Source organism: Hippocampus guttulatus, chromosome 9 (genome assembly GCF_054856545.1).
Source record: "Hippocampus guttulatus isolate MCC_2025c chromosome 9, RoL_Hgut_1.0, whole genome shotgun sequence".
Lineage (NCBI taxonomy): Eukaryota > Metazoa > Chordata > Actinopteri > Syngnathiformes > Syngnathidae > Hippocampus > Hippocampus guttulatus.
Genome location: NC_141269.1, coordinates 19686971 through 19706827, shown reverse-complemented (window position 1 = coordinate 19706827; position 19857 = coordinate 19686971). Strand labels below are relative to the sequence as shown.

At 41.1% G+C, this 19857-nt stretch overlaps 1 protein-coding gene and 1 long non-coding RNA gene across 2 annotated transcripts in view; one reads left to right on the top strand and one right to left on the bottom strand.

The window, feature by feature from the left end:
- galnt7 (UDP-N-acetyl-alpha-D-galactosamine: polypeptide N-acetylgalactosaminyltransferase 7) overlaps positions 1-19857 on the top strand; it is a 73836-nt gene that overhangs the window by 3397 nt on the left and 50582 nt on the right. Inside the window, exons 2-4 of the mRNA XM_086119473.1 lie at positions 4657-4768; positions 10295-10613; positions 15411-15577. Of these exons, the coding sequence (XP_085975599.1) occupies positions 4657-4768; positions 10295-10613; positions 15411-15577 (598 nt within the window). The remainder of the gene's footprint in view (positions 1-4656; positions 4769-10294; positions 10614-15410; positions 15578-19857) is intronic.
- On the bottom strand, positions 6417-7380 carry LOC147200713 (uncharacterized). Its single transcript, XR_015101782.1, has 3 exons — positions 7123-7380; positions 6608-6664; positions 6417-6535 (listed from the first exon to the last, which is right to left on the bottom strand). It is a non-coding gene; the product is annotated as an uncharacterized LOC147200713 (long non-coding RNA).

The following is a 19857-nucleotide window of genomic DNA, read 5'->3' as shown; positions in this document are numbered from 1 at the left end:
GGCTAACTGAGACTTCTGAGAAAACACAAATTAAGGCTGAAAGGTACATTCAGGTTTTGGAGAAACATATGCTGCCATCCAAGCAATGTCTTATTCATGGACACACCTCCTTATTTCAGAAATGTCAAACCACATTCTGTACATTACAAGAGTGTGACTTGATAGCAAAAGACTGCAGGTAATAGACTGGCCAGGCTGCATTCCAGACCTGTTTCCCATTGAAAATGTGTGGTGCATTATGAAGTGTAAAATACGACAATGGGAAACGACAGAATGTTGAACAGCTGAAACTGTACATCAAGGAAGAATGGGAAAGAATTCCACCTCCAAAGCCTCAATAATTTGTTTGTGTCCTCAGTTCCAAGTCGTTAATGGAATATTGTTAAAAGAAAAACTGACGTAACATAGTGGTAAACATGACCCGGTCCCAGCTTTTTGGAAAGTGTTTCAGCCATAAATCTAAGTTAATGATTATTTGCTGAAACCAATAATGTTTATCTGTTAGAACATTAAATATCTTGTATTTGTAGTGTATTCAATTTAATATAGGTTGAACCATGATTTTCAAATAATTTAACTCTTTTTGGAGGTGTAGGGGGGGTTGTAATTTATTTATTTATTGACAAAGAAGTGCCAAATTAAGTGCCCGATGAACCGACTTCATTCTAGACAGGACATCTTCATTGCTATTAATTAACTACATGATTTACTCGTTGCTTGTACTCAAATATGAGAAGGAGAAGAACAATGAGAGACTGGAAAGCTTTTGTACTCACTGTAGGGGGCTGGTTTACTCCAGAAACATGCATACTGTCAGTGCGTATGTTGAGGTGGCTGCAGGTACAGCTCAACATAACAACAAAGGCGCTAATGTAGCGACCCACAGCAAAGCTCGGAGGCCTCCCCAGCATACTCTGTACCTAGTGAGTGACTATTTATTGCAGACCATATAGTGCAAAAGAAAAGAGCAGCCTTGCTCCTAGAAAATGTGACCCAGCTGTTCTGGGTCACATTTTCACATTTCATAAGAGGCTTGCATTCAACATAGCTTCTATGTCCTCTGTAGCCAACTAGAATTGATTACGTGATGTAATTTCAGCACTTTATTTTGCGATGGTGAACAATGTTGTTATTTTTTAATGTTCTGCTGTACAGCACAATAACGGATGGATGTTCATTAATTTTTTTTACTGAAGCAGAGGAAAAAGAAGCAAGCTCCGTGTTAAGTGCTTGGATTGCTCAGAAAAGCATTCTTTTTGTAATGTTTTATTGTCAACACTTTATAGGGACTACATTTTATTTTAATGTGATTTTCTCATTAGTTGGTGAATGACAAAAGAAAATGGGACCATTCCTCCTGATGATTGAGTAGCAAGCAGTACTTGGGACAAGTCTCAATTACAACACAAGGTCAATGATTTGAACTGTCTATTAAAGAAACCAAATATCTGAAGGCACTTTTTTCTTGTTTACCAACCTTTTCAACTGCCACACTAACAAACTTCATTTAAATAAAATAATACCAATGGTTGAGGGTATTTCTCTGCAATTTTTTCGGTGTTTAAAAATAGATTTAAGAGATAAATTAATTACAATTAATAATTAATCGCTCATTTTTTAAATCTCTTGATGGCACTTATACATAGAGAGATGAGAGGAGGATATATATTGATATCTATCTATCTATCTATCTATCTACATATAAATATATACACAAGCGCTGTCAAACGATTAAAATATTTAATCTAATTAAAAATGCAACTGTCATAATTAACTCAAATTCACTAAAAATTAATCGTGATTCCTCACACATTTTTTATCGTTTCTGAATTTCCTTTTATATTTTTTTGTCCTATTTTTCCCCATTTTAATGCTCTCATCAACATGGAATCATGAATCAGTTTTCTATGTGCAAAATGCAAATACTGACTGAAATAACAATTTCGATTTTCAATTTTACATGAATATTTTTCACTTGGAGCATTTATTCACACATAATCTCACACACAATATTACTGTCCATCAACAACAGTGAAAAAAATATTTAGTCACACAACAGCTGCTTTAACAGCTCTTTTTATGGAATCAAAACAGAGCAATATAACATTATAAAGTGCACATCTAAGGTAAACTAGTACTCAGCCTATAGTGGATTTAAGCCATGGTTGCATACTTAGTTTTTCTCAAGTTTGCTTTGAACACAGCAGTCAGGCTATGTTGATTCTGTTGGTCCTTCTTGCGCGAAAGTCTAGGTCTTATCTACGGTCTACGGTTTTGTGTAGACATCATTTCGAATGACTACACTTGGTTTGATGACAACACTGGAGACGTTTTATTTTCGCCAGGTCGCTACCACTGCACTGCTGAACTTCACCGTCACTGTCAGACGAATACAGAAAAGCTCCACCCGCTCTATTTATATGGACACGGAACGCTGTAACCTTCCACACAAAATAGTTCCAAACAAGTAACAATCGCGTCAGTGGCATATATCGTATACCTGTAAGATACAGGTAACTTTGGTCTTGTCAGTGGAGCAATCTGGCAACTTTTTAAAAGTAAACTTTCCATTCATAAACTCTTAAAGTATCCGTTTTCGGTGTCTCGCGCTGCTGTGGCTGGCAAAACAAACGTGCGTGGACCTATGCAGCGCGTTTGTTGTTTTGTTTCTGGTTTATTTATAGAGCAACGTAACATCCGCTGTGACGTGTGCCGCGTTAATCTTGCGAGAAAAAAATTAATCCCGTTAATATTCATTTAAATTAATGCCAATAAAAACCAGCTAAACTGACAGCTCTAATATATATATATGCGTCTCACCCCTCGGGTGGTGTCCGTCCCCCATTCAGCTCGGGTCCTCCACCAGAGGCCAGGAAGCTTGAGGGTTCTGCGCAGTATCCTTGCTGTCCCCAGCACTGCGCTTTTCTGGACTGAGATGTTCCGTGTTGTTGCAACCACTCATCTAGTTTGGGGGTCACTGCCCCGAGTGATCCGACCACCACAGGCACGACTGTCACCTTCCAGGCTCTCTCCAGCTACTCTCTGAGCCCTTGGTATTTCTCTCGTTTCTCGTGTTCCTTCTTTCTGATGTTTCCATCACTTGGGACCGCTACATCCACTACAACAGCTTTTCTCTGCCCTTTATCTATGATCACGATATCCGGTTGGTTCACCATTACTATCTTGTCAGTCTGGATCTGGAAGTACCACAGGATCTTCGCTCTGTCATTCTCCACCACCTTCGGAGGTGTTTCCCATTTTGACCTTGGGGTTTCCAGTCCATACTCCGCACAGATGTTTCGGTAGACTATGCCAGCCACCTGGTTATGGCGTTCCATGTTGGCGTTCCCTGCCAGCATCTTACACCCTGCAGTTATGTTTTGGATCGTCTCAGGTGCCTCTTTGCACAACCTACACCTTGGGTCTTGTCTGGTGTGGTATATCCGGGCCTCAATGGCTCTGGTGCTCAGAGCCTGCTCCTGAGCAGCCAGGATGAGTGCCTCTGTGCTGTCCTTCAGGCCAGCCCTCTCTCGCTACTGGTAGGACTTCTTGAGATCAGCCACTTCCGTTATGGTCCGGTGGTACTTCCTGTGTAGGGGCTTGCCCTCCCATGATGGTCCCTCTTCCAGCGCCTCATCCTCTGTTCCCCATTGTTTGAGACATTCTCTGAGTACGTCATCCGTTGGAGCCTTCTCCTTGATGTATTCATGAAGCTTGGATGTTTCATCCTGGACAGTGGCTCTCACACTCACTAGTCCCCGGCCTCCTTCCTTACGGCTTGCGTACAGTCTCGGGGTGCTGGATTTGGGATGGCACCCCCCATGCATGGTTAGGAGCTTTCGGGTCTTAACATCTGTGGTCTGAATCTCTTCTTTTGGCCACCGTATTATTCCTGCAGGGTATCTGATCACTGAAAGAATTGGAATCAAAAGAGGGAACTGTAATTCATTCATTCATTCATCTTCCGAACCGCTTGATCCTCACTAGGGTCGCGGGGGGTGCTGGAGCCTATCCCAGCTGTCTTCGGGCAGTAGGCGGGGGACACCCTGAATTGGTTGCCAGCCAATCACAGGGCACACAGAGACGAACAACCATCCACGCTCACACTCACACCTAGGGACAATTTAGAGTGTTCAATCAGCCTGCCACGCATGTTTTTGGAATGTGGGAGGAAACCGGAGCACCCGGAGAAAACCCACGCAGGCCCGGGGAGAACATGCAAACTCCACACAGGGAGGCCGGAGCTGGAAATCGAACCCGGTACCTCTGCACTGTGAAGCCGACGTGCTAACCACTGGACTACCGGGCCGCCCGGAACTGTAATTGAAACTGGAATTCAAATGATACCCAACCATAACTCTATGTCAACAACATTAACAAGTAGTAGGAAGCGAGCTTCAAATCAGCCGCCAAGGGTGACAAATTAATCTGGATTTTTCCAAGGTTATTTTTCAGGTGCCCTTTATTGAGTTATAATTTATAGGTCACATTAATGGTGGAAAACCTGAAAGGATTTTTCTGATTCAATTTTTTTTTGCATGACAAGAACTTTGACAATAATTTCAACAGAGGTATGAAGACTGACTGATGTATCTATATACTGTATGTGAATATGAATCAAAAGTTAAATATGAATGTCATATCCATCTACAACAGGATGACGGATTGCTTCCTCAAGGAGACCCAGCAGACCATTTTAAGCCTATCGTCCCCTGGCCACATGTGGAAGGTATTGAAGTTGACCTCAACTCAATCATACTGAAGCCGGGTGAGATAATCTCAATTTTGTTGATACTCTCCATGTGTGGTGTCTGTCTGTCTGTCATATATGTATGTATGTACAGTCATACCTCGGTTTTTGACCATATTCCGTTGCAGAAGGCTGTTCAAAAAGCGATTTGTTCGAAATCTGAAACTATTTTATTAGCCCATGATTAGGGGCTAATACACTATGCAGAGATAACATAAAAACTAGAGCTGTCAAACGATTAAAATATTTAATCTAATTAAAAATGTAACTGTCATAATTAACTCAAATGAACTAAAAAATTAATCGTGATTACTCACACATTTTTTATCGTTTCTGAATTTCCTTTTACATTTTTTGTCCTATTTTTCCCCATTTTAATGCTCTCATCAACATGGAATCATGGATCAGTTTTCTATGTCCCAAATGCAAATATTTACTGAAATAACAATTTCGATTTTCAATTTTACATGAACATTTTTCACTTGGAGCAGTTATTCACACATAATCTCTCACACAATATTACTGTCCATCAACAACAGTGAAAAAAATATTTTGTCACACAACAGCTGCTTTAACAGCTTTTTTTATGAAATCAAAACAGAGCAATATAACATTATAAAGTGCACATCTAAGGTAAACTAGTACTCAGCCTATAGTGGATTTAAACCATGGTTGCATACTTCGTTTTTCTCAAGTTTGCTTTGAACACAGCAGTCTGTTTCTGTATGTTTGTTGAAGAATAACGAGACACCGGACACCAGTGTTCATTATGTGCCGCTGTAATCAAAACTGCCGGCCGTACAAAAAAGCGCACGCACTTCCCCGTGCTGCTGGGGCAAACCATTCTGAAAGTGGGGGGGGGGGGGGGGGTTCACTCCCCCTAACACAGTCAGGCTATGTTGATTGTGTTGGTCCTTCTTGCGCGGAAGTCTCTCTACGGTTTTGTGTAGACCTCATTTCGAATGACTACACTTGGTTCGATGACAACACTGGAGACGTTTTATTTTCGCTAGGTCGCTACCTCTGCAGCGCACTGTCACTGTCAGACGAACTCAGAGAAGCTCCACCCGCTCTATTTATATGGACACAGAACACTGTAACCTTCCACACAAAATAGTTCCAAAAAAGCAACAATCGCATCAGTGGCATACGTCATATACCTGTATGATACAGAGAGAGAGAAGAACAGATAACTTTGGTCTTGTCAGTGGAGCAATCTGGCAACTTTTTAAAAGTAAACTTTCCATTCATAAACTCTTTAACTCGTTGAATACCACCCCTTTTCACTGGAGCAACCCCCTCAATCCCTCACATTTTACTGAATTTTGACTGATTTGCAAGGCCCACAGAATTTTCTGTTCTATGGCTATATATACATGCAACCTGTCAAAAGAAAGGTGAGACTCTCTTCCTTCAGCAGAAAAAAAAAGTTTGTTTCTAGCTTTCTCCGTTCGTTGGCAATCAGCATTAGAAAACTGCTAAATTTGATGGAAAATGCAGATTTTCTGCAGAAATCCAGAGAAAATTAGCTTTTTGTAAAAGCATGCATTTCAAGCATCATTTCAAGTTTTACACAATTTTTTGCTTTTGTGGCAGCTCAAATACCTCAATAATGTGTTCCTCCTACAAAAGAACATTACAAATAATGTTTTTGTCGCAAAATTTATTTGCACACAACAAAACTATTGAACTATGAACAAAAGTGCAGCTGTGGAGAAGATGGTTTTTGGCTTCCATCCAGTTTGTCACCACATCGATTCATCCCACCACGTCCAGATGCACGACCTATAAATTATAGAAACATAAAAAGTTGCAAATATATCTTGCTGCAGAGTGAGGTACAATCATTTTATTTACCTTTCTTTCCACCACCAAAGCAAGGAGTCGTCATCTTTTGGCTTCTGGTTGGACAATCTGTAATTTATAGAAGTATGTACAATTACCACACTTTTATTTTTCTATTTTTTTTATTGTTGCTTTCCACTTACATTTCAACATCTCTCACACACACACACATACATGCTCGCACACTGCTATTTACACCATTCATTCCACGTTGTTCAGCATCCAATTTGAAATTAAATGGAATATGAATTTAACACGAGTGGTTTTAGCAGAGCTGAGCGGACCAAATGTGTCCTGTTTTTTTTTGTTTGTTTGTTTTTTGAAAACCTATGGCGACATGCAAGTCAGCGCATTTACGGCGCATATTTTCATCCACATCTACGAGACGCATCAACCGTACATAAATGATTAGTGTTACTGGCAACTTCATAGTATAGCGGGGAATGTAGCGGTGCATAAAAGTGACTGAGGAGGCATAAGAAGTGATGAAGTTTTGAATGGGAACTTGCAAGCTAGTCAGCAGTTACCTCCTCGTTCCAGCGGCTCTGGCGAGGACTCTCAGCTGCTTTCCGTTATGTCCGAAGGCACATATTCGTCCGACATCGGGATCCAAATCGCTCTCCAATTCTTCGTTTTCGCCGTCGTCTTTACGAGACGATTCCAACGAATCGCTGACGTGTGCCCGGCGTCGGCCATGCGAAGCAATGCAGCCTCTTTGCCGTCATCGCTGGAAGTCGCCGGGGAGACGATTTGTGGGCGACGTGGGGCATTGGGAGGCACAAAATGCTCTGCCAAGCGATGATCGCTGACGTGGAGCAAGTTCATCTTCATCAGATGAACTCGAAACTCGGCGTGAGCTATGCGGGCTGCGTGTAGCGCGCCATGTTTGTGCAGGCCGACGTTCGTTTGACGGGTGCCGCTTTCGATTAGTGACCGAAGCGTCATTTTCTCTTCCACACAAACACCATCTCCTTTGTTGTTTTGTTTCGAGGACGCTTTTATACCGAAAAATAAATCATTTTTAGTTAGTTATTTCCTTTTCTCCATCGTTGCTAGTTGCTAATGTTCCAATCCACTATCCACATACGCCCCTCCTTCACTGTACGCCCTTTCTACTACTTCTGCTGCGTGATCCTGGTTGATTTTTGCACCACTGCCACCCGATGGCCATTTTTTTGCTATTTAACATTGCCGTCAAGCCTAATCCTGTGGTGAGAAGTTGCATCGGACTCTCTTGCACCCTCCCCCATGAAAACACGTGATTGACGTATTAATACGTCATGGGGAGGGAACGGCTATGCGCAAATTGACGTATTTATACGTCAAAGGGTGTAAATGAGTTAAGTATCCGTTTTCGGTGTCTCGTGCTGCCGTGTCTGGCAAAACATACATGGGCGTGGACTTCTGCAGCGCGCTTGTTGTTTAGTTTTTGGTGTGTTTATAGAGCAACGTAACATCCGCTTGTGACGTGTGCCGCGTTAATCTCGCGAGAAAAAAATGAATCCCGTTAAAATTCATTTAAATTAATGCCAAAACGCGCTAAACTGACAGCTCTAATAAAAACAGTCAGTTTTGCGTCAATCACAACAAACAGAGTGGAGTCATGTGGCGTATTCGCGTTTGCTCAGTTTGGTCGAAAACCGGTTTTCGGTCATAATTCGAGGCGTCAAAATTTCGCATTTTCTGGTCGAAAACCGATTTGGTCAAGAACAGAGACGTTCAGAAACCAAGGTTTGACTGTATGTGTATTTATATATGTATGCATATAATATGCATACACCCACTATCTATCTGTGTGTGTGTGTGTGTGTGTGGCGCGCGCACGCGCACACACACACACACACACACACAGTCATGGACAAAGGTTTTGAGAAGGACTTCTGTCTTGGATTTCACAAATACTCGCGTCAATATTTTTAGAACTTTTTATAAGACGCGACAATGATAAACTGATCTATAATTACGAGCATTTCGTCTGTGACTATTACATCAGTTTTATGCATTGAGTCAATATTTGCAGGGCCGACCCTTCTTTTTCAAGACCTGCAATTCGCCCTGGCATACTGTCAATTCATTTCTGGGTCCATATTTAAGAGGTTTATTCTGCTGTTTTCAAAATATTTCAAATAATTGTTCATATATCGCAAATTCTATTTAATTTTAGGGCCCTCATTGGCATTTTTTCCCCAGTATTTTTAAAAACTTTATTTTTGAGTTGTGACTTGATTAAATAAAAAACTCAACTGTATTTATACAGCACTTTAAAACAACCACCGCTGCATACAACGTGCTGTACATGGTGCAAAAATCATACATACAACAACAACCAATAAAGCAATAATAACAAAGTCAGTAGAAAGCACAAAAACAGTAAAACTAAAAATCAAGTCTCATGCTGAGTCAAAAGCCAAAGAATACAAATGAGTTTTGAGACGAATTTTAAAGATGAGCATAAGGGGGGCATGCCAACCTTTCAGCGGGACGTTATTCCAAAGAGAGGGGACCAGCAACGGAAAAGATTTGATCCCCTCTGAGCCTCTGCTTAGTTCTTGGTGCCTCTAATAATGTCTGGTCCAGAGACCCGAGGCACCGGGGCATGTGTGTAGGGGCAGAGGAGCTCAGAGAGGTAAGGTGGAGCGAGGCCATTTCAATATTTGAAAACAAATAGTCTTAAAAAGAACTCTAAAATGTATAGGGAGCCGGTGAAGGGATGCCAGAGTAGGACTTATATGCTCCCTCTTATGAGTACCAGTCAAGAAAAAGGAAAAAAAAGAGAGAAAATGAATTTGCTTAACATCCAAACTCTGATGTGTGGGCAAAATCATGCACTGACAAAGGTTCTGCATTGTTGGAAAGACAAACTGCAATTAAATGTTTTTCTTTTTAAATATCACACTAATTTTTAAAAGTTAAATTTTAATTAAAATGTTAAAGGGACAGTGCGTGAACAAGTTGATTTCTCGGTTATTTCAAAAACCCATAATTAATTTCAATAATATGCAAAAAAAATATGCTTTATCAGACCATCTTCTTATTTTTTTTAAATGTAATTGCAGGTGAAGTAATCGCGAAATATATAATATAGCTACGCTTCCCTTCCAGCAGGCTGCCATGTTTCGCAACCATCTTTCTGCTACGGATACCCGAAGGAGACAAACTTGGCAAACACAGTTCCTCAACATGACGCCTACAACATTGCCATACACTTAGTCCGTCACTTGAGAGAATTCTAGAATCCGTTTGGTATGACGTTTGCTGAAGAATTTGCTGGTAGGCTTTGTGAGGTCTCTCTGTGGCACCGTAGTGCGCATGCTTCAAAACCCACGCACTTCGAGTTTAGGTTGCTGCATTCTACTAGTTCACCACTCGATAGCACAAAATTCTATACACTCACTAAATTCCCGCCCAATTATATTATTAAGCAATCATTAACCAGTTACGTTAACGAGAAAAGCTGGAAAACGACAATTATGTAGTTTGTACTGATACAACTAAGTACTGCAGCCTTCAAACTGCAGTGTCTGTTTGAAAATCTTTTTTTGTGTATCGCATTGTTAAACCTTTCCCGAAAATATTTTCAAATCTATATTGCTCACCCCTAAACAGTTTTGCTACTGAGTTCTGTATTGCTTTTTCTACCTGAATGTTTGAGTTTTGTCTTATAATATGACATATTTTGTTTTCTGGTTTCATCTCCAGGAGGGGGGCGACATGTGCAAGTCCCCAAGCATCATCCCAGTCAGAATCAGGCCATGCAGCAACAGTATGCAACGTTCACCCCCCACTTTCACAATTACAATGCCCCCATCCTTAAAAAAGGAGTTCTTGGAAACTTTGAACCCAAAGACACTGAGCCACCAGGGGTCCCAGGTGGCCCAGGAGAGGGAGCCAAGCCACTTGTTCTGGGCCCAGAATACAAAGAAGCAATCCATGCATCCATCAAAGAGTTTGGTTTCAACATGGTTGCCAGTGACATGATATCGCTGGACAGGACCATTAAAGATATACGCCATGAAGAGTAAGTACTTCTACTCATTATACTGTTTTATTCTGCACTACTACAACTATTACTGTTACTCAAATGCCAATGAAGGACGTTGTGTAAAACATAGTAAAAACAGCAGTGATTTGCGAATTTATCAATGCATCCATTTTCTGATCCACCTATCCTAACAAGGTTCATGGGGCATGCTCATGTTCACACCTCGGGACAATTTAGAGTGTTCATGTTTTTGGAATGTGGGAGGAAACTGGAGTACCCAGAGAAAACCCACGCAGTCACCGGGAGAACAAGCAACCTCCACACAGGAAGGCCGGAGCCGTAATCAAACCCTGCACCTCTGCAGTGTGAGGCCGACGTGCTAACTTGTCGACCACCTGGCCCCCCTTGATAAATCAGTCAATACAGTGATCCCTCGCTCTATTGCGGTTCACCTTTCGCGGCTTCGCTGTTTCACGGATTTTTGTAGTGCAGTTTTTTAAATGCTTTTAAACAGTGAATTGCGTTCTGCATCCTGATTGGCTAAGGCACTGACCAACGTGAACAGTCTCCGCACCTCGTCCTTGTACGTACAGACCCCACTATGTCGACGAAACGTTCTGCGAAGGCACCTGAGGACGCGCTCGAGCAATATTATTTTACAGTACAGTATTTCCAAAAACTATTTATAGTTATTTGTTGAAAACGTTTGTTTGTTTGTTTTTTTGTGCTTGGGCCTGAAAACAGGTTTTGGTCTTTGGTTTCATTGTATACATAGTTCAGTATTGTATAATAACTGTAAAAAATAAAGCTCACTACTTCACGGATTTCACCTACCACTGGTTCTTTTTGGAACGTAACCCCCGCGATAAATGAAGGGATTACTGTACATTTTTCAGGTCGGTCCAAATAGTCCCCGGTCTTTTCCATTTTGGGAAGCGACTCCCAACACTGCATCCATTTTGCGGTTGACTTCGGTCAACGCATGAGTCACCCTCCCCGTAGGCCGTCAGTGTATTCCCTTCCAATGAAGCTGCTCCCGGTGGCTGAATTTTGCAATAGATCAGAAGACTCAGAAGACTCCTCACACCAAACAGCATGACACCTGTTATCGAAAGGCCAATAATGTAGATGCTGTGATGTGTTGTCACAGAACCTCTTCCTTCTGTGTATTTATAACTTGCCCCTTGATTTTGGTGAATCCACTTCCGGGGACTTTCTCTGTTTCTTGCTTTTAATTATCAGGCTGGGTGGAGTGATTTCCGGAGGGTGTTCTCACACCTGCTGTTGATCAGCAATCACTTCCTGTGCATAAGACCTCTGCTGATATGCAAGCGGGTGTCAGATGATTTGATTTGCGCATCAGGAGCATGCGACCCTGCCCAGCCTACTTCTGCCTTTCCTCCACAGACTACTTGATTCTTCACTTATCACAAATCACGTGTACTATTTAAAATTTTTGATTCTGTACTTTAACCCCCTCAGACTTTTCTCCTGATATGTGCGATAGATTCCTGCAGTTTTTCATTGATAAGGTTTCTAACAGGACTCTTGTTGCAATCCACCACACTTGACCCCTTTCTCCATGTCCCTTGTTCAGTGGTGTTATATTCTTTTGGGACTGCTTCCATTTTTAGAGGATGTGGTTTGCCAGACCAAGCCATCTGGCTCCCTTTATGACTCTGTTTCTGTTAAGGAGGTTCTCCCAAATTGGGCTTGGCCTTTATCAAACACAACTTATCTTCTGGTGTATTTACCTAACAATTCAAACATGCTAGGGTGTAACCCTTGCTCAAGAAACCTAGCCTTGATCAAGATGTCTTGTCAAATTTCAGACCCATTTCCAAAATGCCTTTATTTAAAAAATTCAAGAAAAGTTGTGTACATTCAGTTAAATTTTTTCTTGAATGAACATAACATCATGAGGGGTTTTCACACAGCAGTTTTTACTCTGGTGCAGCACCGAGGCTGCCCCCGTAGAGCGTTTCACACGTACAAAGTTACACCGGTGTAGCTCCTGAAAACTGCTTGAACCGGAGCAAATTTTACCCTGCTCAAGGAGGTGGTTTAAAAATTTACTCCGAAGTAAATGCTCGTTTGTGGGGCAGCACCAATATAAAATTGGACGTGTGAACGCTACTGGGGTAGACTCGCTATGACGCATGAGAAGAGTTGATTACATACGGGTATTGAATGCGTTGCTTTCATGCTCTGTTGTACTTCCGTCATCTTTCCTTTCTCTCTCTCATCCTTTTACGGTGTCTGATAGACCGCAGCGTTGATTTGTCTGGAGAAGTATAAACCATGGTTTTTCGATATGTCACAAATAAGGCTGAGAATAGGGATTGCACTTTCTGCATGCAGATATTTTATTTCCGTATTGCACGGCCGCAGAAACTGCCGTGTAAACGCAAGTTGAGGCTGGACCGGGGTTAACGCTATTCTCTTTAGTGAGCAGCTTTGTACGTGTGAACGCTCCACAAAATTTACACCGGTGTAAGATATAGCGCAACAAAATACGTCGGTGCAGCACCGATGCAAATGTGTGCCATGTGAACACCCCGACGGAGGTTTTCCAGTCAGGTTTTAATATGTTGCACAGCACAGTCATCCCGATCACGAGTTTTTAATAACATCCTCCTGCCAAATGACATTGGTGACTATGTCTCGCTGGTTTTGTTGGATTTAACATTTGCATTTAATACGGTGGGTCACAGTATTCTGTTGGCTCGCTTGCAACATGTCCTTGAGTGGCTAAAAGAAATTTTTGTGTTAGCCTTGGTTGCTTTGACACTCGCACTGCCCTGCTGTCATATGGTTGTACACAGGATTCAATTCTGGGGCCTCTGCTGTTTTTATTGTATCTCCTGCCTTTGGGTTCCATATTCAGGAAAATGTTTTTTTCCTACCACTGCTATGCGAATGACTGTCATATCTATGTCCTACTGAGCAAAAAAGACACTCTCTCATGGAGGCCACTTGTATCCTAAGGAAATGAAGACCTGGATGGCATTGAATTTTTGAATTGCAATGAAAAGACCGACATTATGGTGTTTGGTCCCAGTAGCCCTTGTATGTACATCCCATCCGGATAATTTGGGCCCCCTGGCGCCTTATCTAAAGCCAACAGTCTTGAACATGGGTCTTAAACTGGACAGTGATTTTAAATTGGACTGACAAATTGGATCGGTCGGTACATCCAGATGTTTTCATTAAGCAGCTGGCTAAGGTAAAGCCTCTCCTCTCTCAACACTTTGAACAGTAATTCACATCTGGGTTACTGTAATGCACATTATTTTGGAGGCAGCCAGTCGTCCATCAAGCATCTCCAGTTAGTCCAAAAGGTCAGTGGAGCACCCCCCCGACCCCCTTTCCCCCTCATTGTGCGCTCTCATTTTATCTTGTTTTCTTCTCTTTTGGGGAGTGGGGGTTAAGGTCAGCACAATTAGCATTTTTGAGCAGCTACACAGAATGAATTCTAGTGCATGAGCAGGCACCTTTGCTTATCTGTAAAATAACTGGTCAGCATTCAATGGTACGAACAGTTACATTTTAGCACTGTTATGCCAAATTTCCATTACATTGTTCTTGTGATTCTATTATTTGTTTTTAAATCTTTAAATGGTCTTGCCTCACCTTATCTCTCTGAGCTCCGTCACGCCTACGCACCTGCCTGGTGCCCTAGGTCAGTGAACCAGACGCTATTTGAGGTACTGAGGATTAAGCGAAGATGGAGCTTTTTCCGTTGCTGGTCCTTCTGTTTGGAATGACCCCATCTCAATGTTTGCCAAGTCTCCTAACTGTCCATCTCTAAAACTCGTCTTAAAACACATTTTATTCTTTGGCTTATGACTCAGCATGAAACTTGTTTTTGATTTCAATGTTTTGCGGCATTTTACTGTCTTCATTATTAATTTATTATTTCAACTGTCTTTGTTTTTTTTTGTGATTTATTATTTGCTCCATGTGCAGCACTTTGTAAGCAGTGGTGATTGTTTTCAAAGTACACTATAAATGCAGTTGAGTTCAGTTGTGCCGGTGACTGATATCCGTGATTGGTATCGGCAGCCTTTGTGAGAACACTCGATCACAGGTTCCCATACTGCAAGTCAGAGGTGGGAAATACATTTTTTGAACGGGCCGTGCAACCCAATTCTGTTAAACATGAATTTAATATATTTTTATAAAACGAGCTGCCATTGTGTATTGCAGCCCTGGTACATTTATAATGTTACATTTATGAAATAAAAATTCTGAATTGAAAAAAAAAGTTAATTGAGTTTTATTAAATGACTTATCGGCACATATAAACAATGCCCAGGAGTACCCTTAGTTCATCTATGAGGTTGTGGGGGGGAAGCAACAACCTCTGTTGCTGACTTGAGAAACACGGCCAAATTTTTATGTTCACCCCTGCTTATAAACCTCCATATTGTTACAGAAATTGTATGTTAATGGCCATATGGGAAGGATGGAAATGTATGGAATTCTAAAATACATTGTCAGCCATGCATGCCATTTAGTTCCTGACTGAATGGCCACAAGAGGGTGCCAGTCACTGCTATTGGTGACTGGTATCGGCAGCCTTTGCGAGCCCACGATCTTGTGCCTTATCCTGAAATAAGGTATTGACTCAATACAGATATCTGGTCTTGGTACTCACCCATCCCCATCTATCTATGGAGCCTCTTTTGAAGAGGTCAAGATATTGCTCACTGATTTGCTTGCTAACACACCTTGGTATTTCTTGATAATAATGTTTGCTTTCACTTATTTACGAACAAACCTACAAACACAAACATCAAATAATACTGGGATTCTTTGCTACTAACACAGGTGCAAGTACTGGCATTATGATGAGAGACTGCTGACCTCCAGTGTGGTGATAGTCTTCCATAATGAAGGCTGGTCTACCTTAATGAGAACAATCCACAGTGTCATCAAGAGAACTCCCAGGAAATACTTGGCTGAAATTGTCATGATAGATGACTTTAGCAACAAAGGTAGGTTTCCTGATCTTAGATTGCTTTGAAAAATGTTGTTTTTATGTGATTGCAGTCTACTACAGTGAAACTCTTCTATAACGAAATCATGTTTGCAGCAAGAAATTTTTCACAACAGAGGGCTTTTCACTGTAGCAAATTTGATCTCAGATGTAAACATACACACACACACAAAACGTATGTGTGTACTCTTTATTTTGATTCCAATACATAGTGCAGAAATATGAGCATACACTTATTTGACACTTCATATAGTCAGTGTAGAAAGAAAACGGGGAAGAAATTGCGAAATTTACGATCAGCATTCACTTTCACTTACATCAATTTCTTGCATAATGTCTTTTACTTTGCTTCCTCCATATTTCATTTTTATTACTTTTATCCTGTCTTCAAGCGTGAATGCTTTTCTTAACTCCTTGGTCTGCAAAGGTCCATTTCATAGCCATTTTAGCAATGCAACATTCGTGCTGCATCTGAAACTAACAATAACAAATACTTCCTGGACGACTGGGCATGTGTAAACCAGTGTGATGATGGCTGTTGCCGTTTCCGGACGAAGCAGTAGAGGTCGCTGTGGCATGATGAGGTTGAATTCAACTTTTACGGAAGGCTTGTTTTCATTGTAGTGAATCTCATTGCGAGGCAAGAGCAGAGAAAAATATTTTGTATAATGGAACAGGGCGACTTTTAGTCATAGGGGGAGCAGAAAAGTGGGAATGGCTTTCATGCATGAATTTTTTTTCACACTAGGGGGTATTTTCGCCCATGTAGGTTTCGCTGTAGAGGAGTTTCACTGTACTACAAACTGGAGTGACGATTTCAGGAAACACTGTCATGGGAAAAATGTGATTTTTTTTATAGCCATAAGAGAGTTAAAGAGAAATTAAGTGCAGCAGAATTACATTAAACTCGGTTTACGAATACAAATTAAACTGAGCTTTAAAGAGTGGTTTACATTGAATCTCTTGTTTTAAACTTGATTTAAAGTTTGGTGCTACAGAACGTAAACTTAAAACATGATTTAATCTTTGTTTTAAAGTTAAACCCTGTTGGTGCAATCTGGCTCAAGAGTCTGAGAAAGGTTCTGAGACTCTGGATTTTAGAACGATAGCTTCGTTCTAGAATCGTTTGGGGGGGCGGTCTACTAGTGTTTATAATAAAGGTAATATTCCACTTAATAATGTGGAGAGCCACACCTATTAGTCCGAAGCTGCTAATGAATGTACAAATTTGGTTTTATGGCTAAATTGAGCAATTGTGGCTTTTAACCCAGTTCATTTTATCATCCAGAAGTGACTGTAAACTTGATGTTGGAAAAGAAAAATAATGATATTTTGGATAATGAAACATTTGAATTTAAGCAGTAGACAGACATACACTTTGAGGCAACCGAATATAAACCATATGGCGTTGAGACTCATGTTGACCCAGACACATATATATATCATAATTGCAAATGTGACTCTCATCAATATACTGAGAATAAGGTTAATTAATGGCTTTTGACGTTCTACATTCCAATAGTAGGAGCCTCTAAAAAAACTTTGAACAAATTAGGGACTTCTTACAATCCTTGAAAAATAAGTTTCATGCTGTTGCCGTTAATGAGACCTAGTTTCTCAAATCTGGATTACATTTTGAATTAAAGGAATCTAACCTCATCATGGAACAATAAAAGTGGTGGTGGTGTGGCATTTTATGCACAGAACAATTTTCACTGCAAAGTTGTTGACAATGCAGTGGTTGGTGACATGATGGAGAGTTTGACAATTTAAATTGCTTTAAATTTAAAAATATTTTCTTGAGTTATAAATGTAGGACACCTGGTTCTTGTATTGATGCAATTGTTAATATTATTTCAAATGTTTTGAGAAATGTATGTGACTTCAGATAAATAGATTACGTATGAGTACGCTCATTGTGAGTTTCTTTCTTTAATGTGTAGTTTGCGTCTCTGGCCGCTTATTAATATGCCTAGTTGAATAACTAGAAGAAGTGCCACACTTATTGATATTTTTACAAATGCTAGCATAAAAAAATAAAGCGCTAAACAATTAGTATGGCTGCTAAGAAAAGGGAAGCTGCTCAAGGAAGTCTTATTAGAAGGGCTTGTCAATAGTATGTTTTCACTTATTTCTATATTGCATGATATTTTCATCCACACACTGGCACAAAAAAAGTTGATGAATTTTGGCACTGGAATGGATTAATTGCATTTCTATTAATTTCACTGGGAGATATTACAAACGAGCTCTAAATTTGAACTAGAGCTTCTATAGTATATAGGGATGGTTACCAAAGTTTTTTGGGTATGGAGTGATTCGGATCAGCACGACCCAGCACCGATTTACCTGAAATCAAATGGTGCCATGTTTTTTGTTCCAAAGCGTGTGACTATGCAGGAGTAGATTATCCCAGCAGCTTTACACGCACACTAGCGTAATGATGTCACCCACTCAAGCAGAATTTCACACACACTAAAAATACATTCACAGGTTTGAAGGGCGACATTTGTCCACCACCCAGCCAAACAAATACAGTTTATGCAGTATATTGTTGTGATGGTGAAGCCTCGCAGTTCCTAGCATGCTTTGGTTGAGGATGGTGGAGGGGTAGTGGACTTTTCACATGCTGGTGCCTGGAGGTGGCTGGCAGTTTCCCTGGGTTCTTGCAATCAGCGTAGGGCTGAAAGACTGCCGGCAGGCCAACTCCACAGGAAAAGATGAAGTAAAGCCAGCTGCCTCAGCAGTTGTTAATACTATGCATTACGGTAACACGCTGCCAACAAGCAGCATTTGGCCACCTTCAAAATAAAAGCTGAACAATTATTGCATGGACATCAGTGCTTTAGATTTAAAATAATGTTAAAAAATTACCTGTCTGTGGTCAAGCAACCAGTTGTCCGAGAAAGAATGCAAACTGTCCCAGGAGTCAGCTCTATCTATCTATCCATCTATCCATCTATCCATCTATCCATCCATCCATCCATCCATCCATCCATCCATCCATCCATCCAGCATTGTGAAAAACAGCAATCATTCTTGTAGAAAGACTTCTCTGCAAATCATGTTTCTTGTGAAAATCACGCAAAAATTTTGAAAATTAGGAAATTATGGTAGCAAACAAGCTTGTTTCACTTTTATTAGAGAATAAACCACAAGCATTTTTGATATTCTCAAATGAATTATCAATCAATTCATGTTGATACAGACTGAACCCTTTAAAACCAGAGCCAGTTCAAAGAAATTGTTGTCATTTTTGTACTGCGCAGCCCTGAATTACCCAGATATTATAAAATATCTTTGGCACTCAGGGCGAAAATTAATTTGTGGCTAGTGTAATAAAGGATTCCACCAAATTGGGGGACTATATTATACACATGTTCAGAGAAAAAACAAGATGGTGGTGGTAGTGGCCATGAGATGATAATTATAACTTGGTGTCTTATTCACAGGATTTCATGGTAATAATATTTATACAGTGATCCCTCGCTGTTTCGCAGTTTGTTTATCGCGGCTTCGGTGCATCGCGGATTTTTTCAAACATATTCATTAAAAAAATATATCTTTTTGAAGTCCGCAAAAAGTCCACACCGGTCCGCGAGAAGCAGTGAAAGTCAGCGAAACAACATAGAGTCACATAGAGCAACATATACAGTACGTGGGGGGCTGAGAAGATGTAAAGCCATGTTGATTGGCTGTGCATCTTCTTATCACGTGGGTTACTCTTTGATCTTTAATCAGTGTCTAAGTGTTGTTTAAGATGCTGCTAGTATGTGCCTGTGCGTGCATGTGGCAGTGAGAGAGAGAGAAGGCTTATAACAACACAAGCAGGTCTCTTCCATCCTTAATTGTCTATCCATCCATCTTCTACCGCTTGTCCGGGGCCAGGTCACGGAGGCAACAGCTTTAGCAGGGAAGCCCAGACTTCCCTCTCCCTAGCTACTTCTTCCAGCTCTCCCCGGGGGATCCCAAGGTGTTCCCAGGTCAGCTGGGTGACATAGTCTCTCCAGCATGTCCTGGGTCATCCTCGGGGTCTCCTCCCGGTGGGACATGCCCGGAACACCTCACCAGGGAGGCGATCAGGAGGCATCCGAATCAGATGCCCAAGCCACCTCATCTGGCTCCTCTCGATGTGGAGGAGAAGCGGCTCGACTCTGAGCCCCTCCCGGATGACAGAGCCTCTCACCTTATCTCTCAGGGAGAGCCCGGACACCCTGCGGAGAAAACTAATTTCGGCCGCTTGTGTCCGGGATCTCGTTCTTTCGCGACCCAAAGCTC